The sequence below is a fragment of the Equus quagga genome, chromosome 22 (assembly GCF_021613505.1).
Source record: "Equus quagga isolate Etosha38 chromosome 22, UCLA_HA_Equagga_1.0, whole genome shotgun sequence".
Taxonomy (NCBI): domain Eukaryota; kingdom Metazoa; phylum Chordata; class Mammalia; order Perissodactyla; family Equidae; genus Equus; species Equus quagga.
Window position 1 is genome coordinate 36,769,447 of NC_060288.1, and position 26,246 is coordinate 36,795,692.

General features: G+C 45.9%; 1 protein-coding gene across 2 annotated transcripts in view; it reads right to left on the reverse strand.

The window, feature by feature from the left end:
- Positions 1-5,968: 5,968 nt before the first annotated feature.
- The window catches only part of MYOM2 (myomesin 2), a 92,511-nt gene continuing 72,233 nt past the window's right edge, over positions 5,969-26,246 (reverse strand). For both annotated transcript variants that reach the window (XM_046648741.1, XM_046648739.1), the window contains 6 exons: positions 20,536-20,641; positions 10,581-10,744; positions 10,251-10,287; positions 8,917-8,939; positions 7,894-7,949; positions 5,969-6,700 (listed from right to left, as the gene is read on the reverse strand). In XM_046648741.1, the coding sequence (XP_046504697.1) occupies positions 6,392-6,700; positions 7,894-7,949; positions 8,917-8,939; positions 10,251-10,287; positions 10,581-10,744; positions 20,536-20,641 (695 nt within the window). In that variant the 3' untranslated portion in view covers positions 5,969-6,391. The remainder of the gene's footprint in view (positions 6,701-7,893; positions 7,950-8,916; positions 8,940-10,250; positions 10,288-10,580; positions 10,745-20,535; positions 20,642-26,246) is intronic.

The window sequence follows — 26,246 nt, forward strand, 5'->3', positions numbered from 1 at the left end:
AAGTTCCCGTCTGTTTCTCTGCAGAGCATCTCGGTGTTCAGGGTTCGTGTGACATAAGGTGAGGTGTGCTGAATACTGCAAAATGGGTGATCCCTCCCCGATCCTGGGCGTTCTGCCTTGCAGAAAGTTCTCCTGGGACCAATCCTCCCTCTACATTTGGGAAAAAAAAACAGGGCTCCCAGAAGGGAATCTCCAACCCTTCTCTAATCTCACAAATTTCTTTCTGGCTGGGACTGAGAGTAGTGACGTGAAAATGAATGAGGTGGTTTCAAAATTATTTCTTAAAAATAGGATGTGGACAGTCTTAATTTTTTACTTTTAGAAGACGCAAAATCTTTATTTCCCACATGAGTTTAACATGTTAACACATTTTCCCCCATTTTTATGGAGATACAATTGACATATGAAGTAGTGTAAGTTTAAGGTGTACAAGATGATGATTTGATATGCATATATACTACAAAGTGATTACCACATAAGGTTAGTTAAGACAGCCTTCGCCTCACATAATTACCACTGTGTGTGTGTGTGTGTGTGTGTGTGTGTGTGTGTGTGTTGAGAACACTTAAGATCTACTCTCTTAGCAACCCTCAGGTATACAATCCAGCATTGTTAACTATAGTCACCATGCTGTACATTAGACCTCCAGAACTTGCTCATCTTAATAGCTAGAAATTTATACCCTTTGACCAACAACTCCCCATTTTCCCCAACCTCCAGCTCCTGGCAACAACCCTTCTACTCTCTGTTTCTATGCATTTAGCCTTTATTAGATTCCACGTATAAGTCAGATCATACCGTATTTGTATTTCTCTGTCTGACTTATCTCATTTAGCATAACGCCTTCAAGGTTCATCCGTGTTTTGCAAATGTAAGGATTTCCTTCTTTCTCATGGCTGAATAATTTTCCATTGTATATATATACCACGTCTTCCTTATCCATTCATCCATGCACAGACAGTTTGTTTCTATATCTTGACTATTGTGAATAATGCTGCAATGAAGAGCAAGGTGCAGAGATCTCTTCAAGATAGTGATTTCATTTCCTTCAGATAGATACTCGGAAGCATTATCACATCCTTTGAGTGATAGGGAGCTAGCAAGAATACTTAAGCTGCTATACGCGTATTAGCTCTTGTCTCAGTTTTGGAAGCTGATGACTGGCAACATTACTAGTTTGATGAAGCCAAATTTTTATGAATGCTGAGTCATATTTCAATTATTTACATTCCCATATGCTCAACCTATTTTCCTCTCAGGCTCAGAGTCTCAGAGCCTCCTTCCATGGTTGATTTATATTAATTTGTGTCTATTCTCACACGACCGCCATAGAAACTGTTGAACTGATAGACATTTTTAACAGATGGTTGATTTATTTAAAAAGCCCCACTTCCACCTCTAACCACCACATTTCGTAATCATCTGAATCCAAAATTCACTCTTGGTATCACCGAGCTATCAGAACACACATCACACTCCCTCATAAAAGGCATCATCTCCTCCATTTTTGTAGTTAAAAGAAAACAAGGCACAAAGAGTCCAAGTGAGTTGCCCCTAATAAAAAAGCTGGCCAGTCACTGAGCTGGGATTCAGTGCAGGACCCTGGGCCACCACAAACTTTGTTTTTACAGGGGGTTGAAGTGAGCTGACGCCTATGGTTGTGAAACAGAAGGAAGACTGTATCTTCCTGTATCTTCAGTCATGAGCTGTTCATGCTGCAGCAAGGAGCAAAAATGAACACACATAGGAACCTTGACGTGAGCATTCTCCAGGGACAGAGGTCACCACAAACTTCAGATTACCAGTGGGAAAGCACACACCAAATTCCAGTCTGTGGATGCTGAAAGTGAGAGAGAGGAAGCCACAGAGACTGTGAAGAAGGAGCAGAGGTGGGAGATGGAGGTGACACACAGACAAGATCACCCCCAAAACGGAAATCCCACACTAAGCACCAAATCCCGAACAAGTCATTCCAGCTGAATTTGGACAATTTGGGCCTAAGAATAAATAAGGACAGTAAAATGTCACAATCCCTTGTGACATAAGAAAATCCATAAGCCTAGTCTGATGATGGATAAATATAGATCTTCACATAGATGTAAAAATCGATATAGATGAAGAAATACATGGATGAGTGATGGCTAGAGAAGAGCAGAATGCTGAATGAGAAACGTGGAGGGTGCTGCTGTCAGAAACGTCATCCTTTAAGGCATTAGAGCAAAGCTCGACTCAGACGAGAACTATCAATGGATGCCACACCTAGGTGGGAAGGTGAGGAGAAGCAGGATGTTTCCATGACCTTGTGGTGTCTCCCCAGGGCCTATGAGCAACAAGGGGACAGATAGTCACCATGCAGTGTCGAATGGAGAAGCCTGACCACTCTCATCATGGGCTGAAATTAACATCACCATGAAGAACAGATGGCATTGTGTGCTTCTGAATGGGCCGCCTGGAAGGACAGCACACCACCGTTGCAGTGTGATGGGTAGTTTATGTGTCAACTTTCTGGGGCTAAGGAGTGCCCAGAGAGCTGCTAAAGCTATTTCTCAGTGTGTCTGTGAGGGTGTCTCTGGAAGAGATTAGCGTTTGCATTGGTGGCTGAGTAGAGAAGATCTGCCCTGCCCAGTGAGGTGGGCATCCTCCAATCCACTGAGAGCCTGAATATAACAAAAATGTGGAGGAAGGGTGAATTCCCTCTCTCTGCTTGAGCTGACACATCCATCCTCTGCCCTCGGACGTCAAAGCTTCGGGTTCTCAGGCTTTTCGACTTATATGGAGACTCAGACCATCAGCTCTCCTCCCTCACCCCCAACTCTCTGGCCTTTGGATCCAGGCTGAGTTTTACCAGTGGCTTCTTGGGTCTCCAGTTGGCAGACAACAGAGGGGGAACTTCTTGGCCCCCATAACTACATGACCAATTCCTGTGAGAAATCTCCTCTTATGTCTATCATCTGTCTATCTATCTATCTATATCCTATTGGTTCTGTTTCTCTAGAGAACTCTGACTAACCCAAACAGTAACACAACCAGGGATGCGTGGCTTGAATTTAATCATGAGGAAACATCGCAAACCCAGATGGGGAAATACTCCATAAAATAACTGACCTGTACTCTTCAAGATTTACAGTGTAATTAAAGACAAAGAAGGGCTGAGGAACTGTCCCAGATTTGAGGAAAGTCAAAAGATGCGACAACTAAATGCAGCACATGGTCCTGGCCTGGATCCTGGACTCGGGGGAACGCCATCCAGAGGATGTTACTGGGTGACCGGCAAGGTTAGGGGATGGTTATGGATGAAAGTGCTGTGTCAAAGGTCAGTTCCCTTTGTTTGATAACTGCTCTATGGCAGTGTGAGAGAAGACCTTGTTCTTGAGAAACTTGAACCAAAGTGTTAGGGGGCAGAGAGTGTGACATGTACAACATATGAAATGGACTCTCACGTGGTTCTGAAATTAAATACGTTTTTTTTCACACAATCAGTACCTCAGCCAACTGCTTTGTACTTCTCAGAGCGTTTTCGATTCTGGAATCTGCGTCATCTCACCGCTGTGACATGAACGCGCCTTCAGGTGGAGGATGGCAGGCTCACCGAGACCCGGCGGCTTCCCCTAGCTGAGCGATGAGCTCTAACCACCTCCCGCTTCTTGGTCCTAAGTCAGTGCTTCCTCCCAACACAGGGATGGACTCTACAGAGTGAAGGGTAGACAGCACTTCTTCAGAGAGAGGAGAAGCCCAGGGTTTCCTAGATGACCTAGATATCTTTCCCAGGTACTTAGTTCCTCACATCCCACCTCCCAGGGAGTAATTGATAATCATAGTGACATTACCTATGTGGCAAGATATCTGCATAAATACAGCAGGGGAAAGGTGTGCAATATGTGATTAAAAAAATATTAAATGACCCCAGCGCCCAGACCTTGGCTTCTAAATCCCATTCTCCAATAAAAGGGTCCAGGAGTCCTTGGAGAAATGGCTGAGTCTGGGTAGGGAAAAGGCAAGACGAGCCTGGAGTGTCCGGCAGTGTGAGAGATAAGGACGTGCTGGAAAAGCAACGGCAGAAGGACCCAGAGTAGCCCCAGAAGAACGCCCAAGGGCCAACGCTGGAACCATCTGGGCGACAAAAGAAAGAGCAGAGTATTGGATTGTAACCCAAAGTTATAATCAGAATGTGACTAGAAGGGCACCTCCCTGCTGGGGTCTGCCTCCCAAAAGCCCAGAGCCCCCGTCTAATCAAGGGAAGACAGAGACTGCCACAGACCAGAGGGAACTGGTCAGAAGTGACAACTAACGCAACGTGGTGTCCTGATGGGATCCTGGGGTGGAGAGGGCACCAAGGGGCAACCCAGGGAAATCCAATGCCATCTGGAGCTGAGTTAATAGTTAACATACCAACGTCAGTCCCTTTGTTTTGGCAAAGGTACCACGGAATTGCACTATGTTAACAATGGGAAACATTGCATGGGAGGTACATGGGAACCTCTGCACGGTTTTTGCATCTTTTCTGTAAACCTAAAATTATTCAAAAATAAAAAGCATATTTTAAAAATATAAGTCAAAACTATGGAGACAGTAAAGAGATCAGTTGCCAGGGTTGTGGGGAGGGAGAGATGAAAAGGCGGAGGGCAGAGGGTTCCTAGGGCAGCGAAACTACTCTGTGTGATACTGTAATGGTGGATGCATGTCAGTACAGATTTGTCCAAACCCAGAGAATGTTCGACACCGAGAGTGAACTCTGATTTAAACTGGGGACTGTGGGTGAAGATGACGTGTCAATAAAGGTACATCAATTGTAACAAATGTGCCATCTGCTGGGATGTTGATAAAGGGGAGGCTGTGCATCTTAGGGGGTCAGGCGGTCTATGGGAAATCTGTGTATCTTCCTCTGAATTTTGCCATGAACCTAAAAAGTAAAGTCTACTTAAAAAAATTATATGGCTTTAAAAAATTCACAACCAGTTCATTCTTTCCCATGAACCACGATTACTAAACAAAAATGACTACTTAAACTGGAAAATGAGTGAGTTCTGATTAACTAAATAAAGGTCAAATATAGAAAAATCAGTCTAGGCTTTCCCTTGCCAAGAGAGTTTTTAGATATACTCTCCGCTATGCAATAATAACAAACTCAGCTAAAGTTTACCTGCACAACAGAGAAGGTAAAAATAATTTTAAAAATTCTTGCTGATGCTCGCTTTACCTGCTATGGAAACCTGCTCAGCTGGCTGGTATTATTAGGGACATATTTAAATTTCGTGAGTTCTTTTATTACCTTAGGAAAATATAACACAATATCCTAGAGTTGGGATTGACCTTAATGATGCAGAGAGAGAAAATATTCTGAACTATCAAAGCTTTTCCTGTTATATAGCAATATGTTTCATATAAAACTAAAATATTGAGATGGCATTTTTGTGCCAGAGGAATCTCAGCCGCTTTCCAAAAAAGGAAGAAAAAGTTCAAAGAAAGGGTATGTTCATCCTCTGCCCTCTTTTTAACCTCACCGAGAGACCTTCTGCAGTCAGCCAAGGTTTAACTTTCCCTCTGTGACTACTACAGCGATCATTTCGAATGAGTGTTTCCTTTCTTTTGAAGTCCCTTACTAGCCAATTAGCACACTGAAAAAGAACAGAGCCATTTATGCATTTCGGTTTCCTCAACTGAGATTTCTAGATTCACCATCCCCACTTGGCATTTCTAAGCCTGCACAAGCTGGACAGCTTCTCTGGCATTATGCCCTTCTGGGTCCTCTCCTGGCCAGGTTCAGGTGCCTGTCACCCAGCCCTCAGGCATCAGGCAGTGGGAGGGAGCTCTACCTCTAGTGGGGTTGACCGTCCCGGGCTCTCAGGGTTGTGGGCACATTGTTTGCACGCTACCAGCTGTGAAACTGCACAATCATCCATAATGAAACGAGCCAGAAGTGTAAGAAGATGTCAGTAGGTACGATTCGCAACAGGAAAGCCACAACCAGTTGCCTTTTCAAGTTTTATTAGTCTGAAGCAAGAGAAAACTGAGCATAACCAACTAACACATGCTTAAAAGGCTCTACAACCATGATTTCAGAGCTGCTGGATCTCGTCAGCACCCAAGACTACAGCCGCCAGTGTGGACAGTGGCTTTGCACAGACCGCCAGGTGCCCATATCAGTGGCTGTCATCTTCCAGCCCATTCTCCCTCAAGAATGTGCAAACGAAGTTGTATAGCCTTATGGCAAACATTAGCTCTTCCCTTTCGATGGACATAAACTGATAGAACCAAATACCAAAATTAAAAGCACAATGCACGATCAATGATCTGGCCACACAGGACATTGCTCCGTCACCCCTTTGGAACAAGCACACAGCGTTCCGATGACTTTCAGGCATTTTTTTCCATCTCCAGGTGGCTACTCCCTTTATTGGGAGGCAGACGCTGGTATGAGCTTCGGCTTGGCCTGCTGGGGCGGCGACACGTCTGGGATCTTTTCCCCGTGTTTGTATACGCTGATGGTGACGTCAATCTTCTCACCCCCGTACTTGTTCTTGACGTTCATGCTGTACTTGCCGGAATCCTCGGAGGTCACCCCCTTGATGGTCAAGCTGACGTACTTGGCCTGCTCCACCTTGACGGAGAAGTGTTCGCTGAGCTCGATGTCCTTGTCATTCTTGAACCACACCACTTCGGGGTCAGGGTTTCCAAACACCGTGCAGGTCAGATTCAAGGTCTTCGAGAGGGACGGGTGGGCAGAGAGGGAGAGTTAGAAACCGAAAAGTCAGATTGCCTCTGAGTGGGATGGGCCCTCCCTCACACCCAGTTGTCTTTATCTGTCTTTCCCATCATTCATTTAGTGAACCCGCTCTTTATATATGTAAGCACCATGCTAGACACCAGGGATCGAAAAAGAGCAGGATGCAAAGAACTTCACAGTTTCATGTGGCAGCTCATGAGAAAAATCAATGGTAATTTTTTTCTATTTATTCTCAGCATTAATCCATGGCTTAAGTTAATTAAAAAATTTGAAGGTAAGCAAGCTCTACATTTGAGAGTAGATACGTTTAGCCTGTTTCTAAATTTCCTTTATATTCAGACTTATGGATCCATTTTACCAATTTCTCTGGAAAACCCAGAGAGTATTTGTCTTGCAGTAAATCAGATGCAGCAAATGCATTGTTAACACTTCCTTAAAATGTACTTCCGGCCTATGAGAGAGTAACACTATTGCTAATTTCTCAATTACGTCTTTATTGTGAGATTCACGACTATTCTGCCCCCAACTCTAGGCTTTTTTTAGCACTAAAGAAAAAGTCTATAAATTTTTGTATTTTGGCTTAATAAAATTCTCTCAGGTACCCATGTCCCCATAACGTTGAGATAGAATCTCTGAAGTACCCCATTAGACATCAGTAATTCCACTGACAGGTAACAAATTAAAACCTCAATAAGTAGTTTCCATTATATGTTCCAAAATGACCTTAAAAAATGGAGCAGAGATTTTTTTTTTTCATTTCACACTTGAAGAGAGTGGTTCCCACCTTCTTGAAGGTGGGTATGGGTGTGGCCCACCTGATCCCAGTCGATTATTCCTTTGAACACCCAGGACCAGGTGCATGAGAAGCAGGTGTTGCCGCAACACCTGCTTTGCGGTGCCTGAGTCACGCACATGGTTGCAAGGGGTCATTTGTGGACTCAGAAGATTAAACTCTCTATCCCTTGACCATACGAGGGTTATCAGAGGCAGCCTAAGCCAGGCAGGCAGTGGGTAGGGAGCTCCCAGCCCTCTGGAGGCTGAGCAACATGTAGCCCACTGTCCAGGTTCCCTGTGCTTGGCCCAATGGCCCAACAGCCCCACAGCTTCAGACTGGCCTGCGTTGTTGGAACCCCAGGCTGTCCTAACTGTGCCCAGCTGTCTGTCCTTACCTTGCCCTCCATTATGGTCACCACATCAGGTAAGCCACCAACCACCTTGCCACGATCTGTAAGGAGAAGGGGATTCAGGTGAGGTCACTGTCAACAGAGATGTCCCCAGGGAGAAGCCCCTGCTGGGCACCCTGGGGTGCAAAATGAGCACAGGGAGGACCTGGTGCTCTCCTGGCGAAGGCACACAAACAAGAAAGGTGTTTCCTGGGGGGATAAACCACGTGCCAAGGACACAGGGAGGAGGGCCCTGATGCTGCCCAGGGTAAGGTCGTGAAACGCAGTAGGGAGATGTGGAATGTGAGGGGCCCCCGAGAGGATGAACTCATCAAGGGCTCACCATGGAGCACACCGCAGTCTACGACTCAGCCAGGAAGCGGAGGGATCCAGGGCATTGGAGAGCAGGATTTTGCAAGGGTGGTGTATTATATGTGTTTTTAATGATCACTATAATATGATGTTTGACATCTTAAAAATCCTTCCTGGCTGGGGAGAGACTGCCCCTCCCAGTTACCAATCCTCAGAGACAGCAAAGGGCCCCAGCCAGTGGCCTGTCCTTGATGTGCCCACCAGCCACCCAGAGTCAGGCCCCTCTACCTGCCCTGCACCCAGGAGGCAAGATTTCTCCTCCTGAGTCATTCAGGGCTGGGTGCCAGGCAGCCAGGACCACCCTACAGCCCAAAGCCCAAGGAAATTATTCCAACCAGCCAAACTGTCTCCTCTTGGGGCTGCCCCTGACTGACCGTCCCACAGAGAACATAGAACAAGTGGAGGAGGACGAGAGGAGAAAGGAGGCAGGTGGGTAAGCAGGAGCTAGGCTGACCCGGCGGCTGGGCCGGGTGGCGTGGGACGTTTTTGCAGAATTAGGAGCATCCACGTGGAGAGGCGGAGTGGGGTGGTTTCAAGTCAGAGTGAGACAGATTGCGGTTCATTACTTAACATGCAAAATTAACACTCTAAAACATGGACCCTTTTGCCCCACCCTAAACAATACATTGTGTTTGTTATAATCTGACATGTACTTACTCTTCTCTGCAAAAGCCGCTGCCCTGAGAGGTAGGGGGGGTGGAGGGGAGAGAAAGAGAGAGACGCAATTAAATGCCGTCAGCAAGGAGCATCACGCGCTTCAGAGGTCCGCTCGAGAGGAGAGCAGCGGGGAGGATGAACACCTTGCTTCCTCCCAGCAGAACACATTCGGGATCTGAGGAACCATGTCCATAGATGGCTCCTGATGTCACCCATTGCCCACCGCCCACCTTGAGAGGGAAGATGTGGTCTTCCAGCTGCTAAAACCCCCAGAAAAGATGGCGTTCAAACTCGTAGGTTGGAGAGGGTTTTTTTCACCAAATTCACCAGATTGAATTGGAGATTTTTAGATACTTTTTACATGGTCAGTTTCTGATATATCTTAGTCATCTTTTCAACCAATATTTATTGAACAAACTACTGTGGGCCAACGACTGTTCTTAGTTTTGGATACTCTAAAACTCAGACTCATTTAAAAATCCCAATCATTCTTTAAAAAGTTGCTGTAGGCAATGGAATATGATTAAAAAGAAATGAGCTATCAAGCCATGAAAAGACATGGAGGAACTTAAATAACTAAGTGAAAGAAGCCACTCTGAGAAGGCCACACACTGCGTGCTTTCAACTACACGAGATTCTAGAAAAGGCAAAACTGTGGAGACGGTAAAAGAACTTGTGGTGCCCAGCGGTTGGAGGAGGGAAGAATGAACAGATGGAGCACAGAGGATTTTAGGGCAGTGAAACTACTCTGTATGATACTAAAATGGTGGATACGTGTCATTATACATTTATCCAAACCCGTAGAATGTACAACACCCAGAGTGAGCCCTAATGTAATCTATGGACTCTGGGTGATGATCACGTGTCAGTGCGGGTTCATCGATTGTTAACAAATGTACTATCTGGTGGGGATGTTGTTGACCGTGGAGGAGGCCGGGGGGGAAGGGGTATAGGGGAAACCTGTACCTTTTCCTCAGTTTTGCTGTGAACCTAAAACTGCTCTAAAAAATTAGTCTTAAAAAAATCGAAACTGAAGATTTTTCTGTACGATATGTTGACATAATTATCACTACTTCAGAAATTCATTATTTTAATCACTTAAAGCAACAAGGGTTATTATGACTCTAGAAAGTTGATTTATAAACTTACAGTTTAGAAGAACGCCTGCCCTTCTACGTATTGAATTGCTTAAATGGCCATTTTTATTCGGCTCCTGGGAACATCACAGTCCTTGGGTCCCCTAGGCCTCCATAGATGTGCCCACCCTTGGCCCAGTGACCCCACCTCAACGGTACCCCAGGTGGCAGCACAACAAGCCAACATGCAAGTCTTACTTGAGCTGCTGGAACTCTGCAAATGCTTCATCAAAAGCTGGAAGGAAACAGTTCCTGTGTTAGTACCTGTTTTCACATGTTTACTCAATGTGTTACTATTGTTACTATGCGTTTAACAAAGGCTGTGAATGAACGGCGTGTGTGCATTCACTTGGATGCTCTCCCACTGAGTCTGCTTCATGAAAACTGACAAACACCCAAGTGAATAAATTGATCATTCAGAAATAATTTTCTCTGAATGAAAATGTTAAAATCAGATTGTTTTGCTCTCAGCATCTATACAGATCACTAAATACAAAATTACTAGATGCTAAGGAAGAACGATCTTACCTTGACCAGACAGGTCCAGTGAGCGCTGATGGTTATCTTTGCCATCAAAAATCTCAAACGTGTATTTTCCTTTATCCTTCTCCGTGGGCTCACAGATCTGCAGCCAGGCCATGTCTTCACTCCCTCCAATCCTCATGTGCTCACTAGACGCAACCTTAGCATCTCTGTTAAAAATGTAACCCGAACATATTTCAATTTAGAAGTTCATTTTATGTAGGAGATACCTATGGGACAATATTACATGGTTGGGTGTGGAGCCTTTTCTAACTTGCCAAGGCTAATGTCGTAATAGGTTTTTCTGGATACTATAAATTTATTAACTACATCAATAGCTCATATCTGAAAACCTTCTAAAGTTAAATCTGATACTTAGTTTTTAAAGATACATTGTTATTTAATATATGCTTATTGCCCACTACATAATGGACTTAAAAATATTCTATACAGTATGGCATTTTTTTCCTCAAAAAATCAAAAATAGAATTACCATACGATCTAGGGATTCACTTCTGGATACGTATCCAAAAGAATTGAAAGTAAGGACTCAACCAAGTATCTGTACATCCATGTTCATAACAGCATTATTCACAATAGCAAAACGGTGGAAGTAACGCAAGTGTCCAGGGACAGATAAATAGATAAACAAAATGTGGTTTATACATACAACGGAATATTATTCAGCCTTAAAAAGGTGGGAAATTCCGACACATACTACAAGGATGAAACTTGAAAGCATTACGCCAAGTGAAATAAGCCAGTTACAAAAAGACAATTAGTGTATGATTCCACTTATATGAGGTACTCAGAGTAGCCAGGTTCACTGAGACAGAAGGCGGAATGGGGGGGTCCCAGGGGCTGGGGTCGGGGGAGGATGGGGGAATGAGGAGTCGTCTAATTGGTGCAGAGTTTCAGTTCTGCCAGGTGAAAAAGTTCTGGAGATCAATGGTGGTGATGGTGGCACAACAGTGTGAATGTAGTTAATGTGACTGAGCCGCACACTTAAAAATGGTTACAACAGGGGCGGCCCGGTGGCATAGTGGTTAAGTTCACGTGCTCCACTTCAGCTGCCCGAGGTTTGCAGCTTCGGATCCTGGGCACAGACCTAGCACTGCTAGTCAAGCCACACTGTGGCGGCATCCCACATAAAACAGAGGAAGATTGGCACAGATGTTAGCTCAGTGACAATCTTCCTCACAAAAAAAAAGAGTTAAAATGGTAAATTTTATGCTTTATATATTTTATCACAATTTTTTAAAACTTGAAATAAAAATAAACAGTGGATACCATTCCTGCCTTGTAAGGTAGTGTGCACTCCGCACAGCGTGTGCAATATGTAAAGCCAGCCTGCTCGTGGAGTTCAAATGCGTGTCAATTATTTCCTAAAGCTACTTTGATCTCCAGGGAGTGAGAAAGGTTTGTGGAAGCTATAATCAGGGGCATGTGAAGAGTAAGACTTGGGACAGACAGAAACTAGAATGTGGGTCTATTTCTGTCATGCACCAGCTCCAGGAAAGTGGAACCCCAGCAAAGTCAGTGGTGCTGGGGCTGGCAGAGAACCGCCTATAATGGTGTGTTTGGTTACTCTTGCCAGTAACCATGCATCCCCTGTGTTCATTTGGGAAAATGAATTCTCCAACCCTCCTCACCATGATAGCCATTTATCCAGTACATCTTTCATTCAACAAAATCCATTAGGCCCATAATAAAGGCAGAGCTCTGTGAGCCGTGAGGGCTCGGGGCAGCCAGCACCTGAGGCACACGCTCAGCACGGGCTGTCCCGTCTGCTCAGAGCAGCATCGTCATTATTAAGGTGACGGACAGGCCATTCCAGTGCTCAGACATACTCGTTCCCATGTACCAAAGACAATCGGACTTTACATAGTGATTCTCAGCTCTGCAGAGGAAAACGCTCTTTCAAAGAAAATATACTGTGCAATGGATCAGCCATTCAACCCCAAACCCCACAATGCTAAGAACGGTGAGCAGCGCATCTGTGCCAACCTGCAGACAGAAACAGACAGCAGCATGCAATCGAAAAGTCACAGCTTGATGAAGGGGCTTCTTTATCCCCTGTGCGCACTCCCAAGTGGGTATTCTGTAGACCAATCGGCAAGTCACCATTGTAGACGGTGGGGACTGAGGCCGCTGTAACCATTTACCCGCTATCGTACTACACCCAGGAAAACAGCCGCTAACAAGTGTGCGGAATAGCGTGAGAAAGACGCATTTTACCAACACAGATGGCCTGCGATGTCTGGTCGCACTCCCTTTGTTGGAGCTCTTGGTGTGAGGTTGGCCTCAACGCCTCAAAGTTCAGATAGAGACAGTCATGCATGTGCACAAACACGAGCGAATATTAGTGACAGCTTCCTAAGCAAGACTCACTGACCAGGCAGGGATTTTAGCATGAGCCGTCTGCTACACAGGACCAAGGCCCTCCCTCTGCCCGTCCCAACCACAGGACCCACAACCTGCCCTCCCTGTGAGGAGTGGACGTTGCTTTGGGATCCGTGACGTGCTCCCTGCTCAGCTGAGAAGCGGACTGTTTCCACCAGGCCTGGGGATTTGCACTCTGCACCGAAAATTGTGCTAGCAACTGTTGGGGGTAAAAAAGGATTGCCTGAGTTTGCTACATTCACACCGTGGCTGCCAGAGCATCACCAGAGGCAGCCCCTGGCTCGTTATGCCGCGGGTGTGGGACTCGGGCTGGAGAAGTTGTTTGCTTTACCTCCACGAATTCAAATGCGTCTTCCTAGAAGAGCGAAATTATGCACTGAAATTGCTGTGCTCTGCAGGCACCGGTGAGGACGTTCCAGCCTCTGCTGTGTGTGCGACACAGAGACAGGCGGAGTCTAGAATCCCTTCTGTGGGGCGTGGCCGAAAGCCTGAGACCTAAGCTGTCAGAGCCGTGAGGAAAAGCTGATGAGTCTCCGTGTTCTCAGTCGCATGGTACGTGGCTTCATTCAACAGGCGAAATTCATTTGGCCCCAAAGTCACCTTACAAATGCTCCGGGACGTAGCGATCATTTCAGCCTTAGAGGCATTTATCTTCTATTGAAATATGTCCTGTTCCAATGGTGATCTGTCCTACTGTTAGCAAGTTGCTTGTAGGAAGAAAAAACTCGATTTTCTTTTTTTTTGGACATATAAGACAATGGAAAAGGCAGCCATGAATTCGAGCTTTCACCAAACAGCTCTTGATAGGTACAAATGTCCTCCCAACTTCAATGTGATCAACACCACTGCCCAGCGGCAGCAGAGACAGACAGACACACCGCAAACAGCTGCTCCGCTGGCCTTGCCTCGATGGCCTTTGGCCTTGGGAGCTGTCTGTCATTCAAGTGTAAGTTAAAGAAAGCCACTCTGCTGCACCCAGAGCTTCTTTCAGTGACGACCTTTGGCATCCACACGGCGTCAGCGCAGCCGTGAGGAAGGGCAAAGACCACTGCAGCAGCTGAGGAGGGGGTGTCCACAAAACGCCACGCCACACCACACCACAACTGACCTGCTTGTGCACTTCCCAGACCCCCTGCGTCCATGACCGGAGCTCCAGGCTCTGCCACCAGCCTTGGCTCTGGCTGCAGGAAAGCCCTGCTCCTCGAGCTCAGCAGCCCATAAGCCTTCTGGTTCCCTGACAAGCCACTCGCCCTTAGGAGTGGAAATACACTAATCCTACACTTGACCGCTGACCCCTCACCTTTTCTGGACTGAGCACTAATTCTCTTCTCCAGAATCCACTTTCAAGCAGACAGCCAGGAGCAGAGTTTGGAGCAGACACTCCCCACCAGTCCCCTCCATCCCCCCCAGCTCAGATCCCCCATTCCTGGCCGCCCACCTCCAGGAGGACTCCTGTCTCCAGCTCCTCCCCTGGGTCAGCATGTCCCACCCTAACCCCACGCCCTCCATGATTTCCACTGAAATTACTCAACTTATAAGAAGGCCAAACAAGTCTTAGCAGTCAAAGACAGCTGCAGGATGCTTGGGTATCTTTTCACGGAATTAATTATTACTGTTATACAGATAGTGACTTTGGCTTGTTGGGTTGTTTGTTTGTTTGTTGTTTTTGTTTGGGGACTTAACTGGACCAAATCTGACAAAACTTCTTCCTTGGTTTTATTATTTGATCACAAAACATGACCAAATTCCTTCATTCCAAACAAAAATTTAAAATCTATGTTAATGTAAGGAAGAGGAGAGTATAAGAAAGCAGACCTGTGTCTGATCATTTGTGCAAAAGGCACAGACAGATTGGAAACCTACATGGGTGGGGGAAGGGGTGTGAACAGGGGCAGACGGGGATGGGCCAGCAGACATTTCTGCTGGGCTCCGACCCTCAGACCATGCTGTGCTTCACATACCCCCAAAATAAACTACTGAGGCCCAAGAGAACGGGCGGGGAACCCAAACTAGAACACAGGCAGTAGCAAATGAGCTTAACTACGGAAAAGAATTGCACACCACCCTGAAGAGGGTGAGGAAGAAAGGAAATAACCAAGCTACGTCAGGAAACAGTATTTCACTGGACTCTACAAGGCCGAGACGAAAAGAACTGTGCAAAACACCACACAAATCATGCAAAACACCATGCTCTGATTTCTAATTGGTCTCTCATGAAGATGTGAGTTAGTGAATCTGAAACTCCTTGATGTGAATATACTAGGATTGAAAAAAGTAAGTCACACTATTATAGGTGAGAGCCAGGTTTCGTGGTGGGGAAGGAAGGTACCAGTAAGGAAAGCAAGAGGCTTGAGGGAATCCCGTGGTATGGACTGGAATCGAAGATATCAACCTGAACTCAGAATTTGACACATACACAGATAACGAGACACAGAATAAGCACCGATCAGTGTGCACACCTGAGTCGGGCTGTGTCCCCTTAGTCCCCAGCCCCATCTGCTTAGAGGTCATAAGAACACTGACCCCACAGCGATGGGACATCTGAGGCACAGGTCCTGGTGTCCGAAGCCACCCTTCAATACCAGGGACAGGCCTTCCTGGAGAAGCCATTGATTCCAGGCTGGGGCAGGGAAGCACGAGAGGAATCAAGAATATCCTACAGGCCCAGGAAGGAAGAAATTCTCATAAACAGCTGGGGGCACGTTGAAGGACACAGGGACAACCTGAAGCAGCTCCCAAGGGCCAAAGTTGGGACAAGTTGAGCCAGGTAGTAATAACAGCAACAACAAGGCTAATATCGGATTATACCCATAGAAGAAAATAAACATCCGTGAGTCCACACTGATGGTACCAGATAGTTGGAGAAATAAATATATGAGGGAGGAGGGGTGGCACTTCCTCAACAGAGGGGCTCCACAATAAAGAGGAACTTCTAATAAATGTAGAAAGACTGAAGGCAATCAAAGATCATCAGGAGGTAAACTTCAGTCATAATTGCTGTGGCAAGATTCACTGTTGAATCCTCAGATTTGTGGACAAAAGTTTGAAGAGGACAAAGAGATTTACAAAGTCCCCAAGTGTGTCCCCAACATATTTATTAATTACAAAGGGGAAAATGGTGACTTTGTTGGGGCCGGCCCAGTGGCTAGTGGTTGAGTTTGCAGGCTCTGCTTCAGTGGCCCAGGGTTCATGGTTTAGGATTCCAGGTACAAATCTACACACCGCTCATCAAGCCGTGCTGTGGTGGTGTCCCACATACAAAATAAGGAAGATGGGCAACAGCTGTTAGCTCAGGGACAATCTTCCTCACACAAAAAAACAAGAAAGAAAGAAAATGGTGACTTTGCAAGGGAGAAGCCTGGCAAACCACCCAACCAAGCGATAAGATATACCAACATCGCTTTTGTTGTTTTTTGACTAAAAATGAATAACTTCAGTCTAATCAGGGGAAATCATGAGATACACCCAAATTGAAGGGCATTCTATGACATACTCCACCAGATGTCTTGAAGGACATCCAGGTCGTGAAAGAAGGAAAGACTGGGGAGCAGTTGCAGATTCGAGATTAAGGAGACGGGACAACTAAATATAAAGTGGCATCCCGGAAAACAGGTGCAAGTTGCATGAGGTCTGTTGTCTGGAGAACAGCATCCTGTCACTGGTAATTTCCCGGGTTTGCTGATGTCAACATCAATGGGAGCTGGTGAAGCCTCTCCAGGAACTCTCTGTACTGTCTTTGCAACTTTTCTATAAGCCTAAAATTACTCCAAATGAAATATTTTCAAGTATTAAATACTGAAACAAGCAGTCGGCACTGACACGGTTCAGAAGTCTAAAAGCTAAGTCTAGGATAAACAGTGGCTCCACAGAGGAAGGCAGGTGATGACGCACGAGGAAAGCAGATCCTCGACTCCTTACGGATGGTGGTTGAACCTGAGTCAGCTGAAGGCTGCTATGAACACAGGTCTGAGTGTAAACAGCCACGTGGTGTCCCAAGTGGAGATGAATAATCCTGCTCGTCTCAGCGTGGTCAGACATTCAAGCAAAATCCACCCATCTACTGCCTCCCGGTTTAAAGAAAGAGGTAGATAAAATGGAAACAATTGCAAAAGCTAGGAAATATCTGCATCTGGCTGGAGGAGACAGTATTGAGGATGAGCACCTCCCACAAGAAGAGCCCCACAAGGCGGCACAGGCTGAGGGGAGCTTATGACACAAGCCACCTTCCACCACGGCTGTCATGCTGACCAGAGTCACGAGCACAGCAAAGGCAGGAGACACTGGGGTTTTCTGATGGGTGACGGGACCATCAGAACCTCCCACCTTTGGTAGCTGCTTCAGGCCAGGAGCCCGTTAAGGTAGTGCGAAAGCCACTCCACGGGGTCACCAAGATGGTTCCACACCTCCTTCAGCTCTTCCCACTCGATCCCCTCCCGTCCCCCTCTTGTGACACATTAGGTGACAACCAACAAGCCTGGGGTGTGCAGGAAGGGTGCCTCAGACATCGGGGCAGAACAGCATCCCCATCCCCCAGTTAGTTCAAGGGTTCACGGAGAATTCAGGGCACCCCTGAAGGTTTTCAACGCTTCCCGAGTTGCATTAAAATATAATTCTGAAATTAAAGCCAGCTCTTGTTTTTTCTTCTATAAAGACACCATGAAATTTCTTCAGTGGCTGGGACACTTCTAAGTCTTAAGCGGTCAATATTTTCACAATTTGAGATCTGGCCCTTTCCAGATGACATATTAATTTCTTTTCTTTGAGTAAGAGGGGGAAATCCTTTATTGGGAGAACATTTTTGCTGAGTTTCTCTTTGTACGCTTCTAACTCATTTTGAATAGGTTTCCGAGCCGTCCTTTAAAGTGGCACTTTCCCATTCCTTGATATATTACTCAGCATTTTTAACCAAAGAACAATTGTCCTTGCTTACGTCCGCACTTCACAAAATTCTCATCATACTCTGTGGCTTCCGTGTCGTCCATTAACACAAAATATTGGGGTGTCCACAGCACAAGTCCTCAACAGCACTTCCTCAGCATCCTAGATTTTGTCAAGTGGGCCATTTAGTCTCAAAAGGCAGATCGTATTCCACATTACGCACTATTTTTCCAGTTGCTATCTAATAAGAACTTATTCAATGGTCAAATAGTGAAATACAATCAAACACTATATTTTAGCGATAGAATATAACTTCAAAATATAATGTACAGTTTAATATTGTCTAATTGTCAAATAGTAAAATGTAACTGAGTTATATTTTAGTTACTGAATTGTAAAGAAATACTTGTTCTGTTGTACAGTTCTGTTTGGAGAAGAGAAAACATGGGAACCACGCCACTGTTATGAGTCCCTGGAAATTTATGATGCTGCCACCTCCTCCGTTGGTCTCTGGTGACCTTTTCATCTAATACAACTTTATTGATAAGTCAGAGACGTGATTTGTGTCCTTGTCCCCCAGTCCGTCTGTCTGTCTATAACCCATCTCCTCCCTCAAGGCTAGACATTCCTCAGTTGAGTAGTGGCTAGAAGCAGACCAACTAGGGTTTAAACCCCTGCGCTTTTGCTTACTAGTCCTGTGACTTTGAACAAAATGATCGATGGTCCTCTCAAACGTCAGTGTCCACATCTATGAAACGTAGGGATTAATACCTAACTCATACGGCTTTTGTGAGGGTTAAATGAAACCCTATGGGTTAAGTGTGAACACAAAGTGGCTGCTTGCTGCTGCTCACATGTCATCCCTCCGCCAGCACACATGTGTGTGTTCTGGCGGGATATGGGGATGTGAATCTCAGCACCACAGCCCCCAGCCCAGAGCCCGCTGCTCACACACAGGGAGACGAAGCTGAAGCAGGAGCAGGTTCTCCCTGAGGACGGACAGGTTTATGAGGGAATACATGACACTCCTCACAACGGTGTGTGATGACTTACTCACTGCAAGGCAGTGTGCCGTAAGTAACAAAGAAGCCCAGAGAAGGAAGCGATTAATTCTCCTTTTCCAGGGTAAGGTTTGATTCAGCTAGAACCATAGATTTACTCATTTGTCTTAAAAATAAATCCTTATAAACAATTATATCACAAAAATACTCCAGCTTCAGTCTTTGAGGCTCCTGTTACTGGAAGCTTTTGTAAGAAGACCCTGGGGCCCGCCTGGCGGTGCAGCAGTTAAGTTCAAACGTTCCACTTCCAGGCCTGGGGGTCACCGGTTCAGATCCCAGGCACGGACCTACACACTGTTTATCAAGCCATGCTGTGGCAGGCATCCCACATATAAAGTAGAGGAAGATGGGCATGGATGTTAGCTCAGGGCCAGTCTTCCTCAGCAAAAGAGGAGGATTGGTGGTGGATATTAGCTCAGGGCTAATCTTCCTCAAAAAAAGGACCCTGCTTCTGATACACTTTCCTAATCGACCCCTTCATATGGGGACCTTAATGACTCCACCTGAGACCGAGTTCCAGACTATTAAAAATACAGATATGTAAGATTCCAAACGCAGGTGCCCTAAGACTCCAATACATCTAATTATTTTATGTTTCAAAGCATAAAATCCAAGACAAAAGCACAGCATGTCGACATTTAAAGAGGGTAAAAAAAATCCCAAGAATATTGATCTTTTCAGCACTTCCATTACTCACAAATAGATTGACCTAAACAAAATAATGCTTTTAAAAGTGAAACAGTCATAACCATAGAGTCTATCTTTTGGAATGTTAACTAGAGAAATATAACATCTAAAGGCACGATGTGGACACTAGTTTAGATTTTGGAACACTGACGTCATGGAAAAATTGGCCTAAGAATGTTGCCCACATCCTCCGCTTAGAGGAGAGAGACAACAAGACACGGCCCCTCTCCGTCCACCCCTCTGAAGTTCTGCGTCTGCGGCTACCGCTCAGGAGATGGTGACCCCATCAGCGCTGTTTCCTCGGAGACCTGCTCCTCTCCCTGGTTGTTTTAGAGACAAGCTTGGGGCTGGATATCCAAGGGCTGGGGCGATGGGTACTCTTCTGCATGCTGTGACTTCTATGAAAGTCTCAAGGGCTCTAATGGTGACCACGCCCACCTGGAGATGCAGCAGAGCAGCGAACACGAAATACAGAAAAACCTGCTGCTTATACAGGGCTTGATCGTGTTTTCTTTCCTCTTTTAGTTTAAGTATTGGGCTTGTTTTCTCCTTTTCTTTTTCATCTATCTAGTGGGAAACCAACAGACTGGAAATTCGGAGCGTGGTTTCTAAATATTATTTTCCCATCAGCTCTCTGCTAGATTCCAGATAAAATGTGTTCCCAGTAGAGCCGCCTTTGGCAAAACCGAGACGTTGAAGACATTTGTCTCTGGCACCTGCAGGCGTTTCTTTATCTTTCTGCTTTTCCCTGGTGCTCCCATTGCCATGATGGCCCCCTGCCCTGAGCCAAAGGCTGCCATCATTTCTCAAAAGGACAAAGTCTCAAGGGGATGGTCAGTGCTGTGACGTGTTGCTGTGGAGCCTCGCCTCCCAGCTGTAAGGGCGCTGCCCTTGTCTACGGCATGGCCACGGTCCACTGCTCTTGTACTTACTTGTGATACCAGTTCACTTTCATTTCTTCAGTAAAGTATTTCATGAAACACTGAAGTCTTATTCCTTCTGGGGTGCAGAGTATCTTGAGTGGAGAAGCAGATGCTCCTGCAAAAAATAACACATACTCAGATCTACGAAAAGCAGCAGGTGCTATGTTAGAACGGAAAGGTGCTGTTGCCAGAATCTCTGCTCCATCCAGCATAAATATATTCCCACATTCATGTATTCTACAGTCTGTCTGCCACAAATTCTTGTAATTTACCCATGTCATATTCATTCATTAAATAAGCATTTTCCACACTAGAATTATTTGAAAAGCTCTTTGCTGAATACTGAAGAACCATCAACTGCCCCTTAGCAGCTCAGCTAAAGAAGAGGAGGAAAAATCGTGCAAATAGCACTGCAACACAGTAAATGCTGCACTGATTGATCTGGAACTTAAGCATTGTCGAAAATCAGCGAATGGAAGGTGAGTCAGCAGAAGGGATCCAGGGCAGTCAAGGAGATGTGGACGAAGGTCCATCCTTCGAGAGGAGTGGAAACTGGAAGAGAGGAAAGAGGGCAGAAGAAAGCAGAGGCAGCAAGAGGGACGCACGAGACGAGAACGTCCTTGGCCAGTTTAGAGCAGGAATTTAGGGTGGTTGGGGCAGAGGATTTGGGGGAGGTGAGGTGAGAGGTCCGGAGACGACAAGATTCGGAGGCAAAATTCTGAACTTGAGGCAGAGACCGTTATTAGATACCTAACTAGAGAATTCACGTGAACTCAGGGCATTGCTCACACAAAAAAATAATATTTATACAGTTAGCAGAGATAAGATAAAATACTATGATTGCAAACTGTTGATGAGGTGTTATGGAGAAGAATCTCTTTAAAATATTATTTCTAAATTTTGGTAAACAACTTGAAACTTTATCTGATGAATCTTAAAAACACTCATAGTATTCCACAGAGTCATTGTAGTTACAGGAATCCACTCAAATGGAAAATTCCTAAATATTGAAAACAGCCTCTCTTTGCCCAAAGATGTGGCTTGTGTCCTTATTTATAATAAACAGTAATTGTCAGTATTCCTATAAGGAAGAGCATAGACCATTGGACAGCGATTCCATGAAAATATAAAATCTATACAAACCACAATTATCACAAAATATGTGTAAAAAAAACAAGAAACAAATTGTATTCATGACTTCAACCATGAAAAGAAGTAGAAATTAAATAAAAATAGTAGAAAATATAGTAGAAAAAAATAAAACCCTTTTCCCAGACGGAGTTATTGTAAGAATTAAAGGACACAATGTCTGTGAGCCCTCCACCGCAGTGTCATGCCTTGTCAAAGCCTGCCGCGACCTCCCCGCCTCCCTAACCCCGCGTGGCTGGGTCTCGGCCCAGGGAACCAAGGATGCAGAACCCAACAGACAAAGAGGAGAGTTGGTGGCAGACCTGGGTCCCTCCTCAGAGTTTGGAAGGTGGAGGGAAGGGGATGAGTGTAAGGGACTGTGAGAGCAGAGAGAGCTGGAAGGCGCCCACCAAGGGAGCCACTCAGAGAACAAGTGGAGCCAGAACCCACTCGTGAGGGTCCCTGACCTGGGGGCGCAGCACGGCCGCAGGGCCACATGCAGGAGAGGGCTGCGCACAGGAGGGTCGTGTGAAAGTCCACAGGGGAAGCGGAGGCACCCATCGCCTCCACCTCTCCCGGGGCAGGTGAGACCCTGCTGCCTCTATCGGGAGACTGGGGGCTCACCCTTAGAGAATCAAAACCACAAAGGCTCAGTGGTGGAGGTGGGCGGTCAGTAAGGTAAGGCAATGCGGCTAAGCTGTGAACATGGGTGAGCCTGTCTGCTGAGCAGCAAGGCTCCCCGCCCCCCTCCACTTCCTCTGCTCACCTCCCAGGACGCCAACCCATTCCACCCTGCCCAGGAAAACCCTGGAGGATGGGAGCGGTTGACAGGAGAGGCCACACAGCCCACCTTCTGATGAGCATGAGCGCCTCCCACCTTCTCCCCAGACACACAGCACCCTCAGCTCTGCCAGCTCTTCTCATGGCTCGAATCTCAAATACACAGAACGTAGTGAGAAGTCCCTAACATGGACGAGGTAGAAGGATAGGAACAAAAACTGAAGGAAGCTGCCGTCAGAGAGGCGGAGACTGGAAGTGCTGCGGAAAGAAAGGACTGGGGCGGGAGGCAGGTCCCTGAGACGGAGGGAAGGCACGAGATCCAGGGCGCTTGGGGAAGGGGAGAAGGAGGCAGGAAAGAAGGGCAGGCACCAACGAGGGGACAGACAAGATGGCTCGCCAAGGGTTGGGATGAGGAAGCCTGTCCAGAGGGAGAGTAGATGGCGTCTGAAGGAAGGATGCCTGTGGAGTGGAACCGGGTCAGGAGCAGAGGGAAAGCGGACTCCAGAGGCCATGCTGGGGGGCATTCAGCCGTGGAGTCCAGTCAGGGGATTCCAATCCGTACATCATTTACTCTGATTTTCCAGAAAGCACTCAGGGATGGAGCGCCTGGAGGTCCCATGCCGTTCTGGGGGAAGGTCTCAGTAGGTGCCAGGAAGAAGGAGAGGGGAGCTGAAGGAAGGCTGGTGTCACCCTGCAGACAGAGCAGCGCTGTGGGAATGCCATGGGCATGAGGAGTGCACACGTGGTCTTATTTACACGTTGATACCTGGAGTCATGACTCAATGGAGAGGGTCAGTGACATGACAAGTCCCCGTAAGGAATACTTCCCTTGGTGCCTTGAGTTCCTCAAGGCCGCTGTCAAAGGGTGGAATATTCTTAAGGACTTGTAACTGACATAATGGTAAACAGGAACCCTTTTAGCCAACAAAAATACACCTTTATTTTTCAAAATGATAAGAAAAAGCTAAGGATTGGCTCAACAAAACCAAAGACTTCATCAGCATCAACAGGAAGTCACCTTAGACATCCACATATGTGATTGAAAGCTCGGCTTGTCGAAGGTGACAGAAATAAGACGCTGGTTTAATAGATAGTCCACCAAACGCAGTCTCCAGAAAACAAGACGAAATGCAAGGGGAGAGCTATCCTGTCAACGCTTCTAGGGTTTTTGCTTTGTTTTTAATCAAGCCGCCTTGTCCTGGGTATTAACAAACCAGAGGCATGGAAATGGGTTGTGGTTTGCCTGCGTCTGAAGCAGACGCCCCAGAGGTCATGATCCAACGCCGTAGGATGGTCTGGTCACCGGGAGATGCTGTGGTGAGAACACTTAACACGAGATCTACCCTCTTAACAAATTTTAATGATCAATACAGTATTGTTCACTACAGGTACAGGGTTGCGGAGCAGATCTCTAGAACTTATTCACTGTGCACAACTGGCCATCACCATCCTACTCTCTGTTGTGATGAGTTTGACTCTTTTAAAGACCTCATGTGCGTGGAATCACGCAGTATTTGTCCTTGTGTTCTGGCTTACTTCTCTTAGCATAATGCCCTCCAGGTTCATCCATGTCATTGCAAAGGACAGGATTTCCTTCTTTTTTAAGTCTGAATAATATCCCATTTTGGAATAACACCACATTTTCTTTAAGCCATGTCATATATAAGGATCGCATTTTAATTCAAGTCCACGATGAAAGGCACACACGTTCTCACAGACACGTGCACACTCAAGGAAACACACCATCAGTAGGGCCCCTCTGGAGCCATCAGCAGGCATTCCCCTGAGCATCTACCCAGCCTTGCAGCCAGACGTACTGGGAGGCATAACAGAGCTCTGGGGCCTCAGGGAGGAGAGCCCTTGGTTCAAAAACAAACAAGCAAGGGGCCCATCCAGTGACACAGCAGTTAAGCTTGGGCACTCCGCTTCGGCCGCCCAGGGTTCGTGGGTTCGGATCCCAGGCGCAGACCTATGCACCGCTCGTCCAGCCACACTGTGGCAGGCGTCCCACATGCAAAATAGAGGAAGATAGGCATGGATGTTAGCTCAGGGCTAATGTTCCTCAGCAAAAAGAGGAGGATTGGCAGCAAATGTTAGCTCAGGGCTAATCTTCCTCAAAACAAACAAAAACTCTCTGGTGAGGGCAAAGAAGAATCCGGTGCAGGGCATAGGGGTGCAGGAGTCAGGAGCTGGGCAAGACGACAAAAGGAGGAGCATTGAGAGAGGGTTGAAGGAAGGAGGAGCTTGTATTCGGTGGGAGGCTAGAGGCTAGGCGAAGAGGAAACATCCAACATGAACAGCTCCACCAAACACCCCTTCTTTCCATCCTTCAACTGTTTATGCCCTTGATGGGCATTGAGGATGATAGAGAAGGAAAACAAGAGACAGGAAAAGGAGAAATGGTATAAACTGAGAACACAAGGGTGCTTAGCGCACAGCAGATTTGCTAGAGGTTGGGAATGTAACTGAAGCGCAAAGAGAAAGGGCAGGTGATTCTTCCAAATCACACGCGTTAAAAGGGGTGTGAGGAAGTGGACTGAGGCCTTTTCTCCCTCCTGGCACAGAACCTGCACAGATGGCAGCAAACTACACAAAAATGAAAGCAAAAATAGGGAAATGTTGTAGTCTTAGAAAAGGCAAAATAGTTCAAAGTTCGGTCATTTTTCAGACTGTAACTGGAGTCGGTAAACGATCACGAGCCCAGAAGGTTTTCCAATCAAGCAGAGAGGAGGGAAAGGTACCACCAATGACGCATAGGCAGAGGAAGAGCAATTCTAGAGAATTTCTCAGCTTATATGCAAAGATGGTGCCCAGCAGTTTCCCTAAATACTGATAATCAAGCCCTGCACACGGAGATAGAACATATCCGACAGAGCCAGATGGGTCTTGTTTCAGCCAGCCAATCAATGGATAATTAACTTTGCCAACCACAGAGAGGAAAGGACCACAGGATGCACGTTCCAAGTAATGAGATTACAACAGCCTGATTTCTAAGAATGACATTGACCGGGGCAAACATTAGCAAGCAGATTATATTCCTATTTTCTGATTTTATGTCAACAGAATCATTATTAAGCCTTGATTTCAAAGGCTTAGGAGCATTTATATTTTATTATACAAAATTTAACCAGATAAAATACTTAAATCTACACAATCTGCCAGCCAAAAAGTAAATTCTGCCATTGATATTTCTATTTCACCAACTGATTTTTTAAGTTATTTGAATACATAATATTCTATAAATATTAAAAACCAAGGCATATACTTTAAGTTTGGCCCCCTTTAGGTAATAACACATGTTATATATTTTCATAAAATTGAATGATTGCCGATCTTAAAGAATTGTGTGGGTAACGTCTTCGAAATACATATCGTGTGATGAAGACACAATTCCGAAGTATGTTAGAAGGAACACCGAAGTCCTGATCTAGGAAAATTGGAAGACTTAGGTGCTCCCGTCTGTTCTGCTAGTAGTTAACTGAGTGACTTAGAACAAATTACACAACTTCTCAGTGACACGAGTTCTCGTCTAAATATTTTGTGTGGTCTCTTCTAAGATTCTCCAAAAGTAAATGGGCTCCCTCAGTACATTTTGTTAGTGATGGTTGACAGGGATGCCTAAAACTTAACTTAGGGATTTGATTCTAAGATTCTGCTTTCTCCATCTCAAATGTCAGCATGGAATGATATAGAAACGTTAAAGGCACATGCACACATATATGAAGGCGTATGATATAAAAGCAAGATGTATGCGTACAGCATCCTTCACGCAGATGCCCGTATGTGCACACGGCATCCTCCATGAAGGTGCC